The sequence below is a fragment of the Typopeltis vanoorti genome, chromosome 22 (assembly GCF_054136105.1).
Source record: "Typopeltis vanoorti isolate ZY-2024b chromosome 22, IOZ_Tvanoo_1.0, whole genome shotgun sequence".
NCBI classification, from domain to species: Eukaryota; Metazoa; Arthropoda; class Arachnida; order Uropygi; family Thelyphonidae; genus Typopeltis; species Typopeltis vanoorti.
Window position 1 is genome coordinate 54,719,724 of NC_143570.1, and position 19,986 is coordinate 54,739,709.

At 36.0% G+C, this 19,986-nt stretch overlaps 1 protein-coding gene across 1 annotated transcript in view; it reads right to left on the reverse strand.

Annotated features, from left to right (window-relative positions):
* The window catches only part of LOC150094425 (uncharacterized), a 54,508-nt gene that overhangs the window by 15,435 nt on the left and 19,087 nt on the right, over positions 1–19,986 (reverse strand). The window contains exons 2-4 of the mRNA XM_090412312.1: positions 18,469–18,512; positions 14,637–14,670; positions 2,256–2,358 (exon numbers count right to left, since the gene is read on the reverse strand). Of these exons, the coding sequence (XP_090268438.1) occupies positions 2,256–2,358; positions 14,637–14,663 (130 nt within the window). The 5' untranslated portion in view covers positions 14,664–14,670; positions 18,469–18,512. The remainder of the gene's footprint in view (positions 1–2,255; positions 2,359–14,636; positions 14,671–18,468; positions 18,513–19,986) is intronic.

Sequence of the window (19,986 nt, forward strand, 5' to 3'; positions counted from 1 at the left end):
CTAAGGACTGGAAGACTATTCCCGAAACTTTTGCATGCTTAAAAACCCTTGCAACAGTATTAATATACATTTTGGTATCTACATATTCTTGTGAATCATTGTTCTCAGTGGTGAACTTTGAAACTAGTAGCGCATGCATATCTCTAAATATTACAAAATATAAACCTGATATAAATTATCTGTCATCAGCGGTGCAGTAGCAGAAGTTTCATTGATACTAAATTAATAAAACGTCCACTATTTTTCTTTTTCTAGTTTTGATTTTATGTTTTCTGTTAAAAAGTAGTAATGATTTCTGTTTAATATATTATGTGAGTAAAATAACATTTTATTTTATCTGTAATTTTATTTATTACTCGTTAGGGATTAAGAATTAATAAAAGAATATCTTTAATTTAATTTAATTTTATTGTGCTTTAGTCAAGTAAATCGATTATGAGATTGTGCACTGTAATATATCGAAAACTTGAAAAAACTTGTCTGATTGATCTTTATAAAAAAAACAAAAAAAAATTCATTATTATTGTTTACTCTTTTGCTGATATTAAAGATTGTCTCTTTAAATATTGTGACTGTATGTGGCAGCTAGAATTACACTTAAAGGCAAATATAAAATATCGACGCTATCAACATGGTAGAAGGACTTTTAAGTAAAAATTCCGTCACTAATTTTTACATTCATTCAATCAATCTTACCTGACTTACAGTAATCACTCTTACAATATTCTTTGATTTTACAGCTCTAGTGTGATTTTTGATTATTTGAAAAGGTTCTCTCAATACTTAAAAGACACCAAATAATAATATGTTCCCCGAAATTTCAGTTGGCACGTGAGAAAATTTTTCATCAACGATTTGGCGATTTTGGTACGCATACTTGAAAAGGTTGCCCACCCCTGCTCTAGATGGTATTAATCATGTTACACACAGCTTTGATTTCAGTTATCGGAGTGCAGTAGCTATTGTATGGTTGCCAGCGCGTGCGTTTTCAGACCGCTTTCCAAGAGAGAGAAAAACTCCTCGCTACTTTCCTATTACCCTATCAGACTGGCTATAACTCGTCTTCAATTGGAAAAACTAATATAAACTTACTAAAATATAGAACCGGAAGGCTTCAATTTGGCACAGGTAAGATATTAAAATGGAGGATATTATGGATCCAGCCATATTTTATAGACAAATACAGAAAATAACTTTACTTAAATCTTCGAAACCTTTTTGTTAAGTTTCGAAGACTTAATTTAGACTTGATATAGAAGGTTCTATACTTGGCCGTAAAATACAGCTGGATCCATAATATCTGCTATTTTGATGTCTCCTGTAAACAGCCATCGCGTTATGACAAGAACTGAATCCCCGTTTATATATATATATATATATATATATATATATATATATATATATATTTTTTTTTTTTTTTTTTTTTTTTTTCAACTGAAGGGCATATCCCAAAGCGTTTCTCCGCTAGTGATTTCATGTCATTAACGAACGCTGGGTTTGTGTCATTTTTAGTGAAATTTATCTTAACAGATGGATGCGTTATCAAATGAATTGTATGTGTTTTGCATATAAAGTGCAAAATAACTTTTAAAATGTTTGTCTTGGTTGTGGAATCGGTGTACATTATTATTTTTTTTAAGGGCGAAGGGGGGAACAAATTTCTGTCAGTTGCACTGTTCAACGTGTAGTTTGCCTTCGCATTACTAAGACAAATTTCTGACACTTCTGTATGAGACGAGCTGGATTTCCTTTAGTTGACAAGCTCTTATGAAAATTCAATTCGTATTGTTCCCTGAGAAGAACAATACATTGCATTATGAGCTTGAAAACTTGTCGCACATCGATAAGGATGATTCGGTTCGAAAATACTGGGTTCGAAATTCTTAGAACTATCATAGGGGCTTTTCAATCGAAGGTGAGTTAGCGGGTGTCATACGAAGGTGGAGGGTGTTTTCATGTTGGAAACTGAGCTTGTTTTCTTTCCATAAAACTGACATGTAAACCTACCAGAATTAACGGACATAATACACTGGCCTTAGCCTTAGTTGCTTTTATCCTAATTCCAAACAATCAGCAAAACAACCCAACTTAGTCCACGTCTTTCCACCCAAACGGGCGTTTTAATATTGAACCCCTCCCCCACTAGGTTACAGAACCTGTATGTGGGCAAGAGATTTCACTCTATTCTTTACTTGAACTGAAACTTTGAAATGCTAAAATATTAAAAAAAGTAACAAACAAATGAATCAACCTACCTCGGGTTCTGCTGGTGACAATTTCGTTCCCAGAATCATTCGTTTCACTTTGTCTCAGTACGCTTTGTTCTGTTTCCCCAGCAGCTACAATGAACAGCAGACCCTGGATTAGAGAAAATATTTAGCATTTTTGACCTCGATGGGTTAAGTACTATTATATAATTATTTATTTAAAGCAAATAGTTGTACTTGTTATTAAATAAATGACACCTCATTAAATCACTCCTCGGAAATGGACTTTACATTATGGGGTTCATGGTCAGGTCAGCTGTCCTTTATATATACAGTATATATATATAAAGTATACAGCCAGTGGCGGATTTAGGCATTAAGGGGCCCGAGGCGTTTGTGATTTTCGAGGCCCTTTAAATTATTAAGTTACAAACAATTCATTTATATTTTTTTAAATATTTTATGTATAATTGCACAATGCATACATACATAACAATAATTACTTCACAACAAAAATTATAAAAAAATGTTTTGTATACATATAAATATGAAAATAGGTAGGTAACTTTAATTGTATATTACATATTATAGGAACAATTCGATAATATTATAATCGCATTCAGGTACAATCTGTATTTTGTACATAAGTATTTTATGAAATTATACTGGCACTTTTCTACTTTTTGCAGCAGCAAATTTGTCAATTAATAAATCAAATTCTAATTCTTGTAATACAGAATTTTCAATAAACATACGTGACAAATTTGATAGTCGATCTTGCCCCAATGAATTTCTTAAATAATTCTTGACACGCTTAAGGACGGAAAATGATCTTTCTGCAGAAGCATTACAAATAGGCATTGTTAAAAAAAATTTTAGTATTGTTTTTACATTTGGAAAAGTTGATTGCAATCCGTTAATGATTGTTTTGTATATTTGAAATGGACATGTGATTTTTTCTTCTTTTGTGTATTTTAAGAAATGGTGTACGTCGTCATTGAAATAGCTAATTTCAATATCATTCTTATATATATTTCCCAATTTAGAAATGCAATCGTTTATGTCGTCTTTGCTCATATCGTGATCAAAAAAATAATTGAAAATGACTTAAAAATTTTGGTGGAAATTTCGGTACTCAATCTATCACAAATCATATTATGAGTTTCTACGATGAACAATTTGCGACCCATTAGAATTGTTATTTGTTCGTGTTATTTGATGCTGTATTTAATTCATCAAAATGTCGTTTTTGTTTCTTTATCCGGTTTATTTCATAATTTGTTTCATCAGTTAATAGATTTGCTTGTCGTTCTATGGTTTCAAAATCATTTCGTACATCCATTATAAAATCATGCAAAGATTTTAAAAGTTTTACACATTGCAACAAATGTGTTTGAACTTCTTGAAGCGAATGACTTGTGCTATTTATTCTTTGCAATAATCTATCCCATAATATTGTTAACACCGCAATTGCGTATTTATCGAAATATTTTGACAATGTTTTGGCTTGCAGTCTATTATCTGGTTTTTCAAATTCATTTTCTCCTATTTTAATAAGAACAGTTTTAACATGTTTATAATTTAAACGCAAAGCAGATACGGCATCAGCTCTTGATGACCATCTTGTTTTCTTTTAATATTTTGGAATTTGTATCGGCAAAACTGACTGTAAGTAAATTCAATCGTTGTAGATTTAGAAAAAAATATATATATATACATTCTGTACGAAATCGAAATAATAAACAGCCTTCGAACAAGCTTCTGCTTCAGAGTTTCCAATAATGTTAAGTGTGTGAGTGGAACATGGAATGAAAATTGCTGATTCGTTCAACATCTTAATTCTTGCTTGTAGATCATTATATTTGCCAGCCATATTTGCTGCATTGTCGTATGTTTGGCCACGACAATTTTTTATATCTAAAGGTCATTTAAATTGTTAAAAACGAGTTCCTCTAAATTTTTTGCGTAATGGTTATTTAATTGCAGAAAACCAAAAAACCGTTCCAGCCCATCTCCTTTACTATTTACATATCTCAATATAAAAGTTAACTGGTCTATATAGCTCACATCGGGTGTGGACTCGACGATCAACGAATAATACAGAGCTTCTCTAACTTCCAAAATTAATTTCTCCTTCACTTCAGACCCTATTAAAGCAATAAATTCATCACATATCGTATGAGATGAGTAATTAACCTTCCCGCTTCCGATATTATCATATCTTGTTAAATGATTTTTAATAAACTCATCAAACTGTGATAAATATTCTATACAAGTTATAAAATTTCCTCTTTTGTTAACACCACCAACACTTTCATCTTCTCTGTGCCCCCGAAATCCTAAATCCAAACTTGCTAACAACTTTACTGTGGCTACAATCCTTTTTAAAACATCTCACCAATATTTTTGTTCAATATTAATCTGATTAATCAAATGAGAATCAATATGTCCAGTTATCGACAATCTTTTTTTAAAATCAACATTGAGGAAATATGTTCTTTAGAGCATTCATGTTCTTTCAATGCGCGTTTAAGATTTTTCTAATCATTGTATCCTGTACTAAATTTAGTAATAGAACGTGTAAAAAGTTTGTAAACATAGCAGTAAATCATTTTGCTACTTTCTGAAAAAATAAGCCATTCTCGATATTCTTTTGTGCCATTTGCTTTTTCACAGTAAAAATGAACACGAAATATTTCTGTAGTACGTCTGATTTCTGTCATTATATTCAACTTTTAAAGATGTTATGTCTCCGATATGGCACGGTTTATTATTTATAAAATAATTTACCATTTTCTCCGATATTTTGCACGGCCATAAAGCGATATCTTTTGGAAAATTATCGGAGTCTGGTTGTTTATGTTGATCTGCATCAGCACCTCGTTCTTTTTCTTCTTCGGCAATTTCCTCTGTGTCTTGCACATCTCGTTCAAGTTCAGCATTGTGTTGTTTCGTCATATTTGGCACCTTCTTCTTCCTTCGCAGAATTTTCTTCATTTCGTTCAGCGTTTTCTTTTATGTTATCATATTTTAGACTATCGTCTTCTTTTTCGTCTCGTTCATCACGTGTTGGTTGACGATCTTCGTTGCTCTGAAATTTAGATGAAGATGAAGTCAAAAAAACCTCCAAGGAGTTGGTTTGAGAGACCGATAATTTTTCTTTTTCCTTTCGTCATTTTCTTTTTTCTGCCCCGGACAAGTACGTTCTTTTCATGGCTAAAATATTAAATATGCATATATATTCAAAACAACTATTTTATAATTACAATTACAACAACCGAACCACAATAAAGGATAAACCTTCATAACTGAAGGTTACAAGAATTTCATTGGTTCCTTAACCGTTTATACCTCCTTTTATTTGAAGCGGTCGATTTGGAAAACAAAAATGAAAATATAATTTATTTTATTATATAGTTACAATTAAACAACAGTACAGACAGTAGTTCCAAGAATTAAGACAAAATTGAAACAAAATGGAATATTAGTTTTTCAAATTTTTACTAAAAAATATATAGTGCGGGCCGAGCCCCCTAGCCTTGCGGGGCCTGAGGCGACCGCCGCCTCCGCCTGTTTCTAAATCCGCCACTGGCCAGTGGTTAAGTCCTTATAGTCCTTATAAGAACTGGCTTAAAGGGGCGAGGCGAGAATGCTTTTCATCATCCCCGTTATCTGTAGAGGACAGTGTAGGGATAAGGTGTTATTGATCTATTAAAGCTCTGATCATGGCAAGAGGGTAACAGCAATAGCCGAGCCTCAGTTAGAACTTCATTGGCTACAGCATTACCATCCATTACCCTCCAAGGGTATTAATCACCGCCGCTCACGGTCGATTGATCCGATTATTCAGTGGTTAAGTACTCGATAGGCCAACTTTTATTGTTTCTTATGCTATGGTAAAATATGGTGTTGAAGCACTAATAACGAAATTTCTTGTTTTGTAAATATTTAGTTGAAAATAAAAAAAAATAAAATAAAAAATATATATATATGTAGAAAGTTTTTTACCTTGGGTATAATATATGTTAAAGATGCCAAGCTATTTTAAACCTGGTTTTATTCCATTTCCCAAGTAACCGAACAGACAAATAAGTCAAGTTTGCGCTGCACGTATTACAAGTCTAGGTGACCCACAAAGTAGTGCAAGTCTAGGCAACTCGTGGTAAAGGTGGAATAAGCTCTGATCACTATTCTTAATATTTACCTTTAATGCAAAGCCCATCTCCTTGAGGAGATGTACGATGCTATGCATTAAAGGCAAGGGGCCACTACCCAGACCGGTTTCGACCTTTATTGAGGTCTCATCAGTGGGAGCCAGGCTTAGAAATATCAAGGTTAAGTAATACAGAGCTTATAATTATTTTACCAAAACAAGTTACCATAAGGTGCTTTGACCTTATTAAATAGAAATCTCAGGAAGAGAGATAGATGTAGAATAGAATAAAATTTAAAATAACTTGGCATCTTTAACATATATTATACCCAAGGTAAAAAACTTTCTACATCTATCTCTCATCCTGAGATTTCTATTTAATAAGGTCAAAGCACCTTTTGGTAACTTGTTTTGGTAAAATACTTATAAGCTCTGTATTACTTAACCTTGGTATTTCTAAGCCTGGCTTCCACTGATGAGACCTCAATAAAGGTCGAAACCGGTTGGTAGCTTGGGTGATGAATGGCAATACTGTAGCCTGTGAAGTTTTAACTGAGGCTCGGCTGTTGCTGTCACCCAGGGCCTGATCGGGGGGTAATGAATGGCAATGCTGTAGCCTGTGAAGTTAACTGAGGCACGGCTATTGCTGTTACCCTTCCAGATGAGCAAATGAGCGATTCTGACTTTCTGATCCTACGGGTCGCTCATTATTGGGTGATCCGGGTGATTTTACGAGTTTTTGGGATGGTATCCCCACACTTAAACAAAGGGAAACCGGTCTGGGTAGTGTCCCCTTGCCTTTAATGCATAGCATCATACATTGCATTAAGGGTAAATATTAAGAATAGTGATCAGAGCTTATTCCACTTTTACCACGAGTTGCCTAAGTCTTGCACTACTTTGTGGGTCACCTAGACTTGCAATACGTGCAGGCGCAAACTTGACTTATTTGTCTGTTTGGTTACTTGGGAAATGGAGTAAAACAGGTTTAAAATAGCTAGGCATCTTTATATATATATATATTTTTTTTTTTTGAAAAAAAAAATATTGAGATATATTCCTCTGATGAACAGTTTGTAATTATTTAATAACTTAATGAACCATGTGTATGTATTAAATAGCAAAGAAACTAAAAACAGTTTTGTAATTAAACGTATTTAACATAATTCATTTAACTAGCAGGAAACGATTTGCTATTATCACCAATATCGACGTGAAAACTATTGAAATTCTCTCTCTCTCTCTCTCTCTCTCTCTCTCTCTCTCTCTCTCTCTCTCTCTCTCTCTGTTGAATTCAGGGCCCCTTCATAGCTCGCTTAGTTTCGGAGAAGTCCTTTGGTTTGAAAGATTGGGTTCGAATAACCCCGCCCATGCAAAAGAGATTTTCATTTTAAGGTGAGGAAATCTCATACAGAGGGATGGAGTTTCCCTCCCGGTTTACCTCACAGTATACTTTTGACTGGTTTGCCTTTTTTCCCACCCGAGAAAAATAAGAAAAAAAAAATAATAAAACAACAACAAAAAAAAAGGCACGCCAGTCAAATAAACACACGCAATTTACATACTAAATATATATCGTATTATTCTTTATGTGATGTAGTATTCATTCCCATAGTCACCGAGTAGTGACAAATGATCATTTGATCATAAGCTACAAATTTATCACTGCATCAAGTATCTAATTTGATTATTAGACCACCAGATCTTTTGCCACCAGTTGACGACAAATGATCGCAAGTGTGTTAATAATCATAAGCGTATGAATAATCGCTTTTATTCTCGCTTTGTTGGCCAAGTGGACGTATTTCTGCTCTCCATGAGTGTGGATTTGAATCGTACTACGGACATAGATGTAGATGAAGTAGGTTATTTTCATCTTCCAGTGTGATGATACGGCGCTCTTATATAACACTGATGAAGCTTGAAAAGCTGCATGTTTGGTCTCCAGATCCGACTTCTTGGATTACTGAACTCGAAGATTTACATAAAGAAAGAAGAACTGTTGTTACTGAACTCTTAGCTGAAGCTGCAGAGTTTATATTCAAAGCCGATGGATTACGAACATTCTCTACACACACACACACACACACACACACACACACACACAAGAAAGCCTAGATTATCTCTAGATCATATTAACTTAATTTTCTTTCTCTGCATTAAACACTCTCTAATAATACATCCCATTCGCCTTACACTTCTGAGTTCCAAATGTAAAACATGCATTAAATATCTACGCTTTCCTCATCAATGTCTTGCAAAGTTATAATCTTTGGTTAGCTACGAAGGGCAAATAGTCAAGGGACAAAATGTTAATCAGCCGTCTGACTGATTCATTTATCGACTGGTTTTTGTTTTGTCACCACTTTATTTTTTTTTAATTTTTTGACATGAATGTTATATTATGCTGTTAAGCATGGGCCAGATACTACTGCAAACAGAAATTTTCATTAATGAATGATTAGAAATGAACCTGCTCAATTGGTGTGTAAGCCATTTGTGATGATCTGTGGCTATCACCCTTAAATAGATATGTGGCTGGAGCCAACACCACCGAGTTTTGCATTGTACAACATCGTGATTGTACACACTCTTCGCTATTATTATATTATTATTATATTATTATACTTCGTGTCCACCTTCATTATAAGTGAGAAAGTGAGGATAATGCGACAAGCAACTGCCGTCTGGTGTTCTTGATCCCAAATTAACATCACTGTGTTCTACGGTTGATTTTTTTAAGTTGCGGGATTAAAAAGTTGATTGTCTTCGGGGAAGGAAAAAACTACTTTGTCCGATCAAAAACGAACTAACTCAGGAAATGGCTGAATAATACATAACAAAGTTCTAGATGATGATTAGAATCGATCTGTAAGTCTTTTTTGCTGCCTATGCAGCATTGAAACTTACCGCTAGACTACACAGACACCTGTCACTAATTATATAAATTCAGATTTCCGAACAGTAAATACACTTGTGATTAATTATATGAGACTTCCAGTTTTCGGATATTTTCCAATTACGAGAAAATGGAAAATATTCGAATGACGAATTGGAATGACTCAGTCCTTCCTTCCTTGTTCGGCTTAGAACGGCATAGAACAACCTCACAATATGAGGTTGTTCACATTAAAAGAAACCGATGAGGAAGTGTCATTTCCTGCCAAATAATATGGTCGTCAGTGGTTAAGCTATGCTTAACCACCGACGACCTAATTTTACAGCTAATTTTAATATTCCATATTCTTGAAAACAATGTACATGTATTCTCTATTTTCTTTACATCTGACTTTAAGAAATCAACTAATTGGTCCTGCTGAAAATATTATTTTGTATACCGAGAAAATATTATTTTGGCATGTATATATTAAGTCATTTTCCTGAAATTTTCCCCCAGTTAGTTCCTCTAGACTTACATTTCCCTAGTATTTTGTTAATGGTGGATGGATATATTTATTTATTTAGTGCATAATATTTATTTATTATGCACACACAACGATAACATTGGAAGAGACGACGCGAACTCGATGTGCACCGACGATTCTTTATCATAGTTCTCTTAAGCGTGTGTGTGACATTCAAAGAATCTTGTTTCTACATCATCACATTTGGGGAAACAGATCAGAAAAATAAATACTTAAAATAATGAATGTGTATTTATAAAATTAATTTCTGTAATTGTTAACTTCAATAAATATGGAGGTGAGTGACCAATGTCAATTGTAATTTTTGAATGAGATAATTACATATGGGCATCTTGTATAACGTGAATTTCGGACGGTTGCTCCATTTCCAGCCTAATTATACATCAGACATGAATGGATTGTTTCAATAGTATTATTGTTCAAATGCTACTTTACACTAAGGTAATATAAGTGAAGTTTAATTAACTTATGTTATTCAGAATATTAATTTAATCCATCAAAAAAATACGATAAATGTATCGACAACGCGTAAATGCGAAGATAAAACGATTGCGGAGAGACAGAGATTAGTCGGAAATAATCAAGTCATCTAACCAGATAACGTCATTGTGCCACATTGCATTCACCTCCACTTCTGGCAAACCATATTGTTTTTATAGTTAAATATTAATAGACCATAGTCTCGATTTACTGGAATGGGTTACGTTGGCTCTTGAGTTTAAAAGATTTTGTACGTAAATTACCCAGCTCCGCGAATTCAAAGATTAGATCTGCATACGGCTTCCAAGTTAGCAAGGGGGAAAAAAAAAGGTTCTCTAAACCAGCATTTCTGCAATTGTATACATATGCGTGTAGTTCGTTCGTTGAATTAAATAAGGAAATTTGTAACATTAGTAGAAATATCCCCTTCTTTCTTTGCTTCTTTCTCCTCTCATTGCTCCTTCCCCTGATGCTATTAGAGTATTCGAGGGCTAGGGGTGAATCTTTCCTCTCTTGCTAAGTCATTTCGTCTTATGCAGCTACCGAAGGAGGCAAGCTAGCCTCAATAGGTGCCGGTCCCAAGCCTGGATAAATAGCGAGGGTTGATGTCAGGAAGGGCATCCGGTCGTAAAACTTCACTGCCAGCTCTAGTTATGATATGAGTCAAAGAGAAAATGACATAAGGGCTAGGGCGTACCCCTTAAGCGACGCGCAGCCACATCGCCCTACAGCTGCAAGAAGTGGACGAGGGCTACCGCATCAAGGGCGGGTGCGGTTAAAGAGGCGAGCACAGCAGGTGGAGAGGATGTTGCGAGTGGGAATACTGAATGTTGTAAGCATGACTGGAAGGGGAAGAGAGGTGGCAGACATGATGAGGAAGAGGAAGTTGGACATTTTATGTGTGCAGGAGACAAGGTGGAAGGGGGGGGAAGGCAAAGGAACTGGGAGATGGATATACATTGTTCTACTCTGGAGCGAATAACGAGGGAAGAAATGGTGTAGGAATTGTGGTGTGTGGCAGAATGAAGGGCGAAGTACTGGAAGTGGGTAGAAGGAACGACAGGATCATGCGAATGAAATTGGATCTTGGAGAAGAGCGGGTGGTCGTATTATGTGTATATGCCCCGCAAGTTGACTGTACAGCAGAGGAGAAAGATGAGTTCTGGAACGTGTTAGATGAAGAAATGAGGGAACTGGAAGAAAATGAGATGGTGATTGTCGGAGGAGACTTGAACGGACACACAGGGAGACAGAATAGAGACTGTGAAAGGGTGCATGGTGGCCACGGAGTGGGAATAATGAACCAGGAAGGAGAGAGGGTTGTGGACTTTGCAGTAGCGTTTGATCTGACAATTGTGAACTCGTTTTTCTACAAGAGGGAAGAACATTTGATAACATTTAGGAGTGGTAACAACAGTTCACAAATTGACTACATTTTGACTAGAAGAAAACATCTTAAGGTTGTGACAAATTGTAAGTAATTCCAACAGATCAAGTGGCACAGCAACACCGACTGCTGTGCGCAAACTTTAAAATAAGATCGACGATAAGAACCTCTGGAAGCCATGGGATGAAGACAATTAAGTGGTTTCGCTTAAAAGAAGAGAGTGTGAGGAATCGTTTCAGGGAGAGGATGTTAGAGTGGATTTCAGATGGACTGGAAAGTGTACAAGATTGGTGGAAACATAATTCAAAAGTAATCCTGAGCTGTGCAATCGAGGTGCTTGGTGAGACATCTGGAAAGATCAGAGAGCAGAAGGAGGGTTGGTGGTGGAATAATGATGTACAAGTGGCAGTGACAGCTAAGAGGAAGGCAAAGCAGAAGTGGGATGAGTCAAGAGTGGAAGAGGACAGAGAGGTGTACAAAGAGAGAAAGCAAGAAGCCAAGAGAGTTGTGGCACAGGCGAAGGCCATGGCATATCAAGATCTGTATGATCAATTAGAAACAAAGGAAGGACAGAGAAAAATTTACCAACTAGTGAAACGTAGAAATAAAGCAGCAAAGGACATCTTACATGTGAGGCAGATCAAAGAAGCTGAAGGAAGAGTATTATGGAGGGATGTGGACATGAGAAACAGATGGAGAATATACTTTGAGGGACTTTTGAATGAGGAAAATGCGAGGACGCACGGATAATATGGGCAGCCTTCTGAGGGGATAGTGCAGAACATCAGTTGAGTAGAAGCGACGGAGGCCATGAAAAGAATGAGGAATGGAAAATCGGTGGGCCCCGACAGAATTCCAGTGGAGGCATGTAAGGAACTGGGGAAAGAGGGAATTGACCTGCTGTGGGACCTGTTCATGAAAGTTTGCCAACAGGAAAATATACCCGAGGAATGGAGGGAGAGTACTCTTGTCCCCATCTACAAGAGTAAAGGGAATGCACAAGACTGTAAAAATTACAGAGGAATAAAGTTAATGTCCCACACAATGAAAATCCTAGAAAGGGTTTTGGATGGAAGATTGAGAAAGGAGGTGGAGATTGCAAAGGAACAATTTGGCTTCATGCCTGGTAGATCAACAACAGATGCTATCTTTTGGGTTACGGCAGATGATGGAAAAGTTTTGAGAGAAACAACGGGAGCTACATCTGGCATTTATTGATCTGGAGAAAGCATACGATAGAGTGCCAAGGCAAGAAGTCTGGAGGTATCTGAGGGAGAAGAAGGTTCCGGAGAAATATGTCAGGTTGGTACAGATGCGAGAGATGTACAGAAATGTGAAGGCAAGTGTTCGGACCTGTCTGGGACAGACAGAAAGTTTTCAAGTAACAGTTGGCTTGCATCAAGGGTCAGCATTAAGTCCGTTTCTGTTTAACATTGTGATGGAGGTGGTGACGGAGGAGGTGAGAGAAGATGCGCCTTAGACAATGTTGTGTGCAGATGAAATCTTGCTGTTTGCAGATTCAAGAGAAGAAGCGGGAACTAAACTGGAAAGATGGAGAAAAGTACTGGAATGGAGAGATATGAGACTGAGTAGAAGTAAGACAGAGTATATGTGTTGCACAGTGGGCGGCGGCCAGGAGACAGACCTGGAGCTGGAAGGAAATGTCATCAGGAAGGTGAGGGACTTTAGATACTTAGGTTCAACAGTGGAAGAAGATGGAGGAGCTGAGAAGGAAGTTGGATGCAGGATACAAGCGGGTTGGAGAAACTGGAGGGAGATGGCTGGAATGTTATGTGATAAGAGGGTACCAATCAATCTGAAAGGCAAAATCTATAGGACAGTAGTGAGACCAGCTATGACGTATGCTATAGAAACTGTGCCCTGAGGAAAAATAACATCAGCAGGATGGAAGTAGCAGAGATGAGAATGCTTAGGTGGATGTGCGGTGTGACCAGAAAGGATCGTCTGAGAAATGCCTATGTGAGGGGATCAGTGAAAGTTTCGAACTTAGGAGCGAAGATACAGGAGGCAAGGTTGAGATGGTTTGGTCATGTGATGAGGAGGGAGGACGAATATGTGGGAAGAAGAGTCATGCAGATGGATGTGCAAGGAAGGAGTAAGCGTGGGCGGCCAAAGAAGAGATGGAGGGAGCTTGTAGAAGAGGACTTGAGGATGAAGAACTTGGATGTGGTGACAGCCCAAGACAGGAGGATTTGGAGGAGACTTATCATCAAAAGTGACCCCACTTAAGTGGGAGAAGCTGCAGAAGAAGTAGAAATATCAGCCTTACTTTTATTGGATAACGGCTAAGCAGTGGCCCAAATCTTTAGTGTGTATTTTCTATTTATATTTGTGCATGTTATTAAACTAGAATAAACAATAGTCGCACTTTGGTCTTGTTTAATTTGATTTTTTTTCATCGTTTATAGATTGATTTTCTCCATCGATAGCTAAGATGCCATATTTAATCTTTATATTTTCTGAGGACCAGTAATTTTTTTTTCAGTATCCTGTTCTGGAAACGCTGTTCTAAACTAACATTTATTTATTCATTCATTCAAATACTGTCCAATCAGGAGGTAGGTTGGCTGTTAAGGCCCTCCACTTATTCCTATCTCTGCAGATCTGTGTGGGACTTTTGCCTGTCTACTGTTGCCCTTTATGTGATGTTTTCTTGGTCGATCTCTTCTTCCCAGTTGTTTTCCTATAGTGATCATATTGGTTATTCCCTCTCTTAGCACATGTCCTAAAAATTTTATTTTCCTTTTCCTAATCTCATTTTGTATTGTTTTGGTTTACTCTTTCAGAGTTTCGTTACCTAACACAGCAATTATAGTCATTAATGCTTATAATTGCAATGTACTCATTGGATAAAAGTTGTGATGTGCTTTTGATTTTCTAATTATAAATTGCCGCCTCAGATAATTTTATTTTTTATTTTATAGCATTAACACTATGAAAATAAAATATTAAAGTCTACTTGCCAAGAAGAGTGAAGCGGCGCTTGTCATTGTCCACCTAGTACAAAATTCAAGTTATATTTTTATATAAGTATTAGTTAAAAATAGTGATCACAATAGCAACAGAAAATGAACAAAAAAACAAACAAACTCAATATCATCTAGGAGCAATTTATGAATAACAGAGCTGTTTATAAATAATTATTGTAAAAAAATTATAAATAAATAAATTTATAAAATATATTATGAATAAAGAAATATATAGCCTCCCTCGATGGATTCTTAACTCCCTGAAAGTCTCAGATGATAAATAAATAATGTATAAATCGTGAATTCATTCTGAATACTGCACAATGTGTTTTCGCGAAGATCTAACCGATTATAAATACTTTTATGTACAGCTGAATTACTCAAACATCATTTTCCAAGGCTATGTACAGTACTGTATTTTTTTATGTGTATCTCTCGCATCAGATCAAACTCCTGTCAGATCTTGATAGTTACTGTTTCTTGGATGCTCCGTATCGGCAACCATTTTTATTAAACTTTCAGTACCACCTTAAATTGAACTGAGGTCTTAGATGGTATACCCTTTACCGAAGATTTTTGATATTGCCTTTAGCCGATCATTACAGATTTTTTAGTGTGTCATTAGAAATAACACAATTTTTTTTTTTTTGAACAGTAGCTGCTTTGTGGCTTAAGCGAGAAATTTTGATATTTCCCTCTGAATTTGGCTTTGTTACTGCTACTAAAGTATCATTTGTAATCAGTCAGATCTTCATTGAATCAATCAAAAATGAATCATTGTTCGTTAACAGGAAAAAAAAAACGAATCCTTCTTTTTGTACTAATGAAGTTTAATCGGTATTTTGATTTGATATCAAATGTATTAATATTGAAACCAGGAAATACGAGGAATTGCCCTCCTTATTGACTAATAACGTTCTTTGACAATAAAATTGTTTTACTTACACAGCATGTGATGATGATGATATTGCATATATACTGTCCTGCACACGTCAGTTTTTTGGTGGTTCCATGGATTTAAAGAAGTAGAATGCCATTAATAACGATCTGCTATCTCGGAAGTTCAATCACAAATTGCAGAAGTGAAAGGTTTAATGTGCAGTGATAAACGGTTAAACTTTTCAACTTATAACACCATAGAGATATGTGGATCAGTAATTAAGCACAAAGAAGTAATTATTAACGTTTTGAATAGCTGGGAATTGTATTGTACTCATGGAAGAAAACAGTGTGGGGAAGGCTGTTCTTCCCAAAAACAGAGATAGATGAAATGAATGAAAATGTTGAGACTTTGGTTCGGTGTGTGTGTGTGTGTGTAGAGTTTCACTGTGTATGGATGCTGATCAGTTGCTTCTCTAGTTCTTGCATGATTAGAGAAAGGATAGAAATTGTAGTGTCCAGCTTAGCTGAGCAACACCCATGAAAGTACCTATTAAAAAAAAAAAGCATAATGCAGAAACACAGTGCCTATATAAAAAAAAAATGACTGAAGAGAGAGTCCGAGACCGTCACTTATTAAGCGGGTTATCCTTCTCGGTATACAATCAAGGATTCTTAAAGTGGGTTTTGAGCGTACCATCCCCAAATGTGAGAACAGTATTCTAAGGTTGAAAACGGATTAGATGTATAGAGTTAAGCAGGTAAAAATGAGTGTTTTGAACAAAAATGAATACCAAGTTTATTAGAGGCTGAGGATACTATTGATGTAACATGTATATGCCAGGATAAGCTGGATGATAAAGGCATCCCAAGAAAGGGAAAACGGTTAAAAGGATTTCGGAACATTTTCATAAGTAAGGAGGAGTGAAGTGCGTTTTTTTTTTTTTTTGTGGGTAATAAATAGGACTGTATTTTAACAGCATTAAAATTCACTAGTTGCCTTCACCCCAACTAGTGAGATTAGTGTTTAAGACATTCGGTCATGAACGATCTTGAAGCTCCAATCATTTGAGTACAATAGGGTTTCTCGAATGAAAAAAGAGAAACCGAGTACTGTCATCAAGAATACTATAAACAAGAGTTGAAGTTAGAAAGGGGTTCGATTACTTGTTCATGTAATCGAAGATTTGAAACTAAACCTCGTCTCAGCTGAGTTTGTTCCGTGGCTGTGAACTGAAGTCAACAGACCCTCCCAGATTTAAGGCATCTTAATTTGCTGGGATGTAATCCCAGCAAATTAAGTCACTACTCAGTTCACCAACTACGTCAAACCGCATCATCTACATCGACCATCTTTTGTAAAATGGTTAACCGTCAATGAAATATGGTGATCTTGAAATATTAAGCTGAAAGTTCCCTAGTCAAATGAGGACGGAAATGGGGGGGAAAGAGATTCATCTGGTGGAATAGCAGCAATTTTTTTTTAATGTATTGCACGTCATGACTTGCAGTGAAGAAAATAATTAGTAATGAATTCTCTGCTAACGTTTTGAGATGAGAAGTATACGTGAATTTCTTTGGTGAAAACAGCTTGAGGTGATTGTATGAATGGACGTTAATACTATGACGAACTCAGTAGCATTTACTGACTTGTGGAAATGCCAAGTTTTCAGAAAAAGAGCGCTCCACGAGTAGAAACGTTCTTATTTAACCGACTAAGGGATCATTGATCACTTTGCATCTTATCTTGATAGCGGATCTTTATGAAAGTGTTTGCCAGTGCCATTTGGAAAGTGGGGCTGCTTATCAGGTGTATAATTTGAGGAGGAGTCCACCTCGAAGATCAGACGTCATATCTCAAAACATTGGTAATTTTCTAACAGTACTTGTCAAAATTTAATATAACATGACAATTACAAATCGAGCATTGACGTCTAGTATTCATGAGGTTCACTTTAAACCACTAATGCTTTCAACACATCTTCTTAAACTCATTCACTGTTTCCCCCCCCCCCCCCCAATCCATTCCAATCTCACTATCTATGTCACTAACTAGTCATACTTTTACTAACCACTCTTGCTTAACTTCTAGAGATGTTGACTCTGATTTTTCTCTCTCGCATAGTAATAAATCTCTTCTGGTTTCTGGATCTAAGTCAATATTTATACGGTTGTTTTCGTTTTCCTTTCCTTGACGGTCTACGTATTATAATTTGTTTATCAAGTGCCGTTGGATTGGGCCAGTTAGGTCATGTGATCTTGGCTGGCAAGCGAGCCTCGTTAGAAATGAAATAGGTTATTATTATTATTACATGACACCTCCAAGGAGTCCAAAGACTCATCGAGGGAGAGCACCTACTCTTCAGCTCTCCGTCTCTACCACTGAGTCCACCAACTACATCGAATCATATCATCTACATCGACCATCTACTACCCACCACCACTAGTATTTTCACATAAACATCCATGGCCACGGCGGGATTCGAACCCGCAGCCTTTTGGATGGAGAGCGGATACGCTAACCATTAGGCCAACCAGGTCGGCAAATTTTCCTCTAATCGATGACTAGATTCGAAACAAAGTTTTTCTTCTTGTGGATGAGAAAGCGATGATTGGCTGGCGCGATTGCTTTACCAGAGTCATCTAGCGGCAGAAACCTGAAATTGTGAGATAGACTCAAAGGCCCGTGTGCAAGTGACTTCACCATCACCTGATGGTGAAGCTTTGTATGTATATTTTACTGATTGTCCAAAACATTAAATTACTATTACTGCCTATTAAAAGACATTAAAGAATAATAAGCAAATATAACATCCAATTTTTTTTGTTTATATTCTATAACTTTCATAAGTATCATATTTTAAACCAATTTCAACAGCATATTCTTTAAAGCAGTAAATTAATATTCAACTAATCGTAACTTACAATGAACAGAAAGTTCACTTACCATCATCTCTCGTTAAGGCTAATGGAAGTCAGATGCTGAAGGTCCTATAAATAGAATTTTAAGGGGGAAAAAAAGATTGAATAAGTCCTTGTGGAAAACTTACTTCGCATAAATATTTTTAAGCCAGCATCTTTGAAAGTTAGCATTTAACTGAAACTATTTTTTATATCTCACTAATCGTCCCCCAAATATATTTGAAAGAAAACGTCGTTTATTTTTTTTAAGATAGTATAATACGTGCTAATTGATAAATCATTGTTTGATTCCTTTTCCTACTGCATCACTTATCATAAGAAATATTAATGACGTTAGTTTTTTTATTATTATATTACCTCCATAAATTAAAATCTATTAAACCTAAAGCACATCTGTGCTGAGGATGAACAGTCAGATACTGCAGTTAGATAAGAGTGTCAAATCGTAGGTAAACAATAAGATAGCAGTAAATCGGTAGCTCTGAGGAAAGAGAGCTTGTTTTCAAGAAGGTTTGTGTATTTATTAAATGCAGGCAGCACATACAAAAGATGCCTGCTGGCAACTTGATGACTGCTAATAACAAGATACCAGACAGCTAGATCATCTGCCTCCTCATTTCACCTGTATTAAGTAAGAGAGAGATGACACAACAAAAACAGCGCTAATAAACGGTGATGGCATTTGTCAATAAATATGTTTTGTACCCTGTGAAATACACTTTCTTTCTAATTTAGTTTACAGAGGATCCCTTACTAGATTTGCATTATATGAAAGAAAACCTGTTCTCGATTCATCGCTTATAATGTTGGTTCTTGTAGCGCCAACATTGTAAGCGAATTTAATGGATTATTTTATCGTGGTTATAAGCAAAAAAAAAAAAAAGTCAAGTTATATGTAATGGAAACTTTTTCTTGATTTGAGTTAATGCTATTAGTCATGCATAAAAAAAAGCACACATATATAACTGCGGTTTAATCGGTTTCATGCAGGGAGGTGGAGAAACATTTCGTTATCCTACCCGTATTTCTTTTCTGTTGAATTTTCGCAATTTTAAATGTCTAAAAACGGTCAGGGCTGTTTCACTTCACTGAAAAGTATACATGTATGTGATTATCAGAAACTGTGTCTACTCCGTGATAGGGTCGTTTGTAAATACTGATACAACGTGTAGTCTCTATAGGAAATAAATTATATAAAATGAATAATTTTAGATGTTATTGAAAATCATCAATTTCAGTGTTAGCAATATTTAATGCTAACATTAGAAACGTGCATTTTTAATCCGTGGAACATCATCCATATCTTTAAAAAAAAAAAAAAAAAGCGCGCATTCATAGTTGTATGACGTGCGCGTTTTGGCTACAAATTTACAGCAGAGATGACTTGACTTGATCTCGTACGCAGTCAACAGTTTTTTTCTTGTCGTCAGTTGGGAGTTTTCCATATCCAAAGCCATGGAACATACTGGGTGGACCTGTTTAAAATCAGTTGAGTGCAAGGGAATAATTGTGTGAGGAATCCGTATTCTCTAGCGAGATTTAA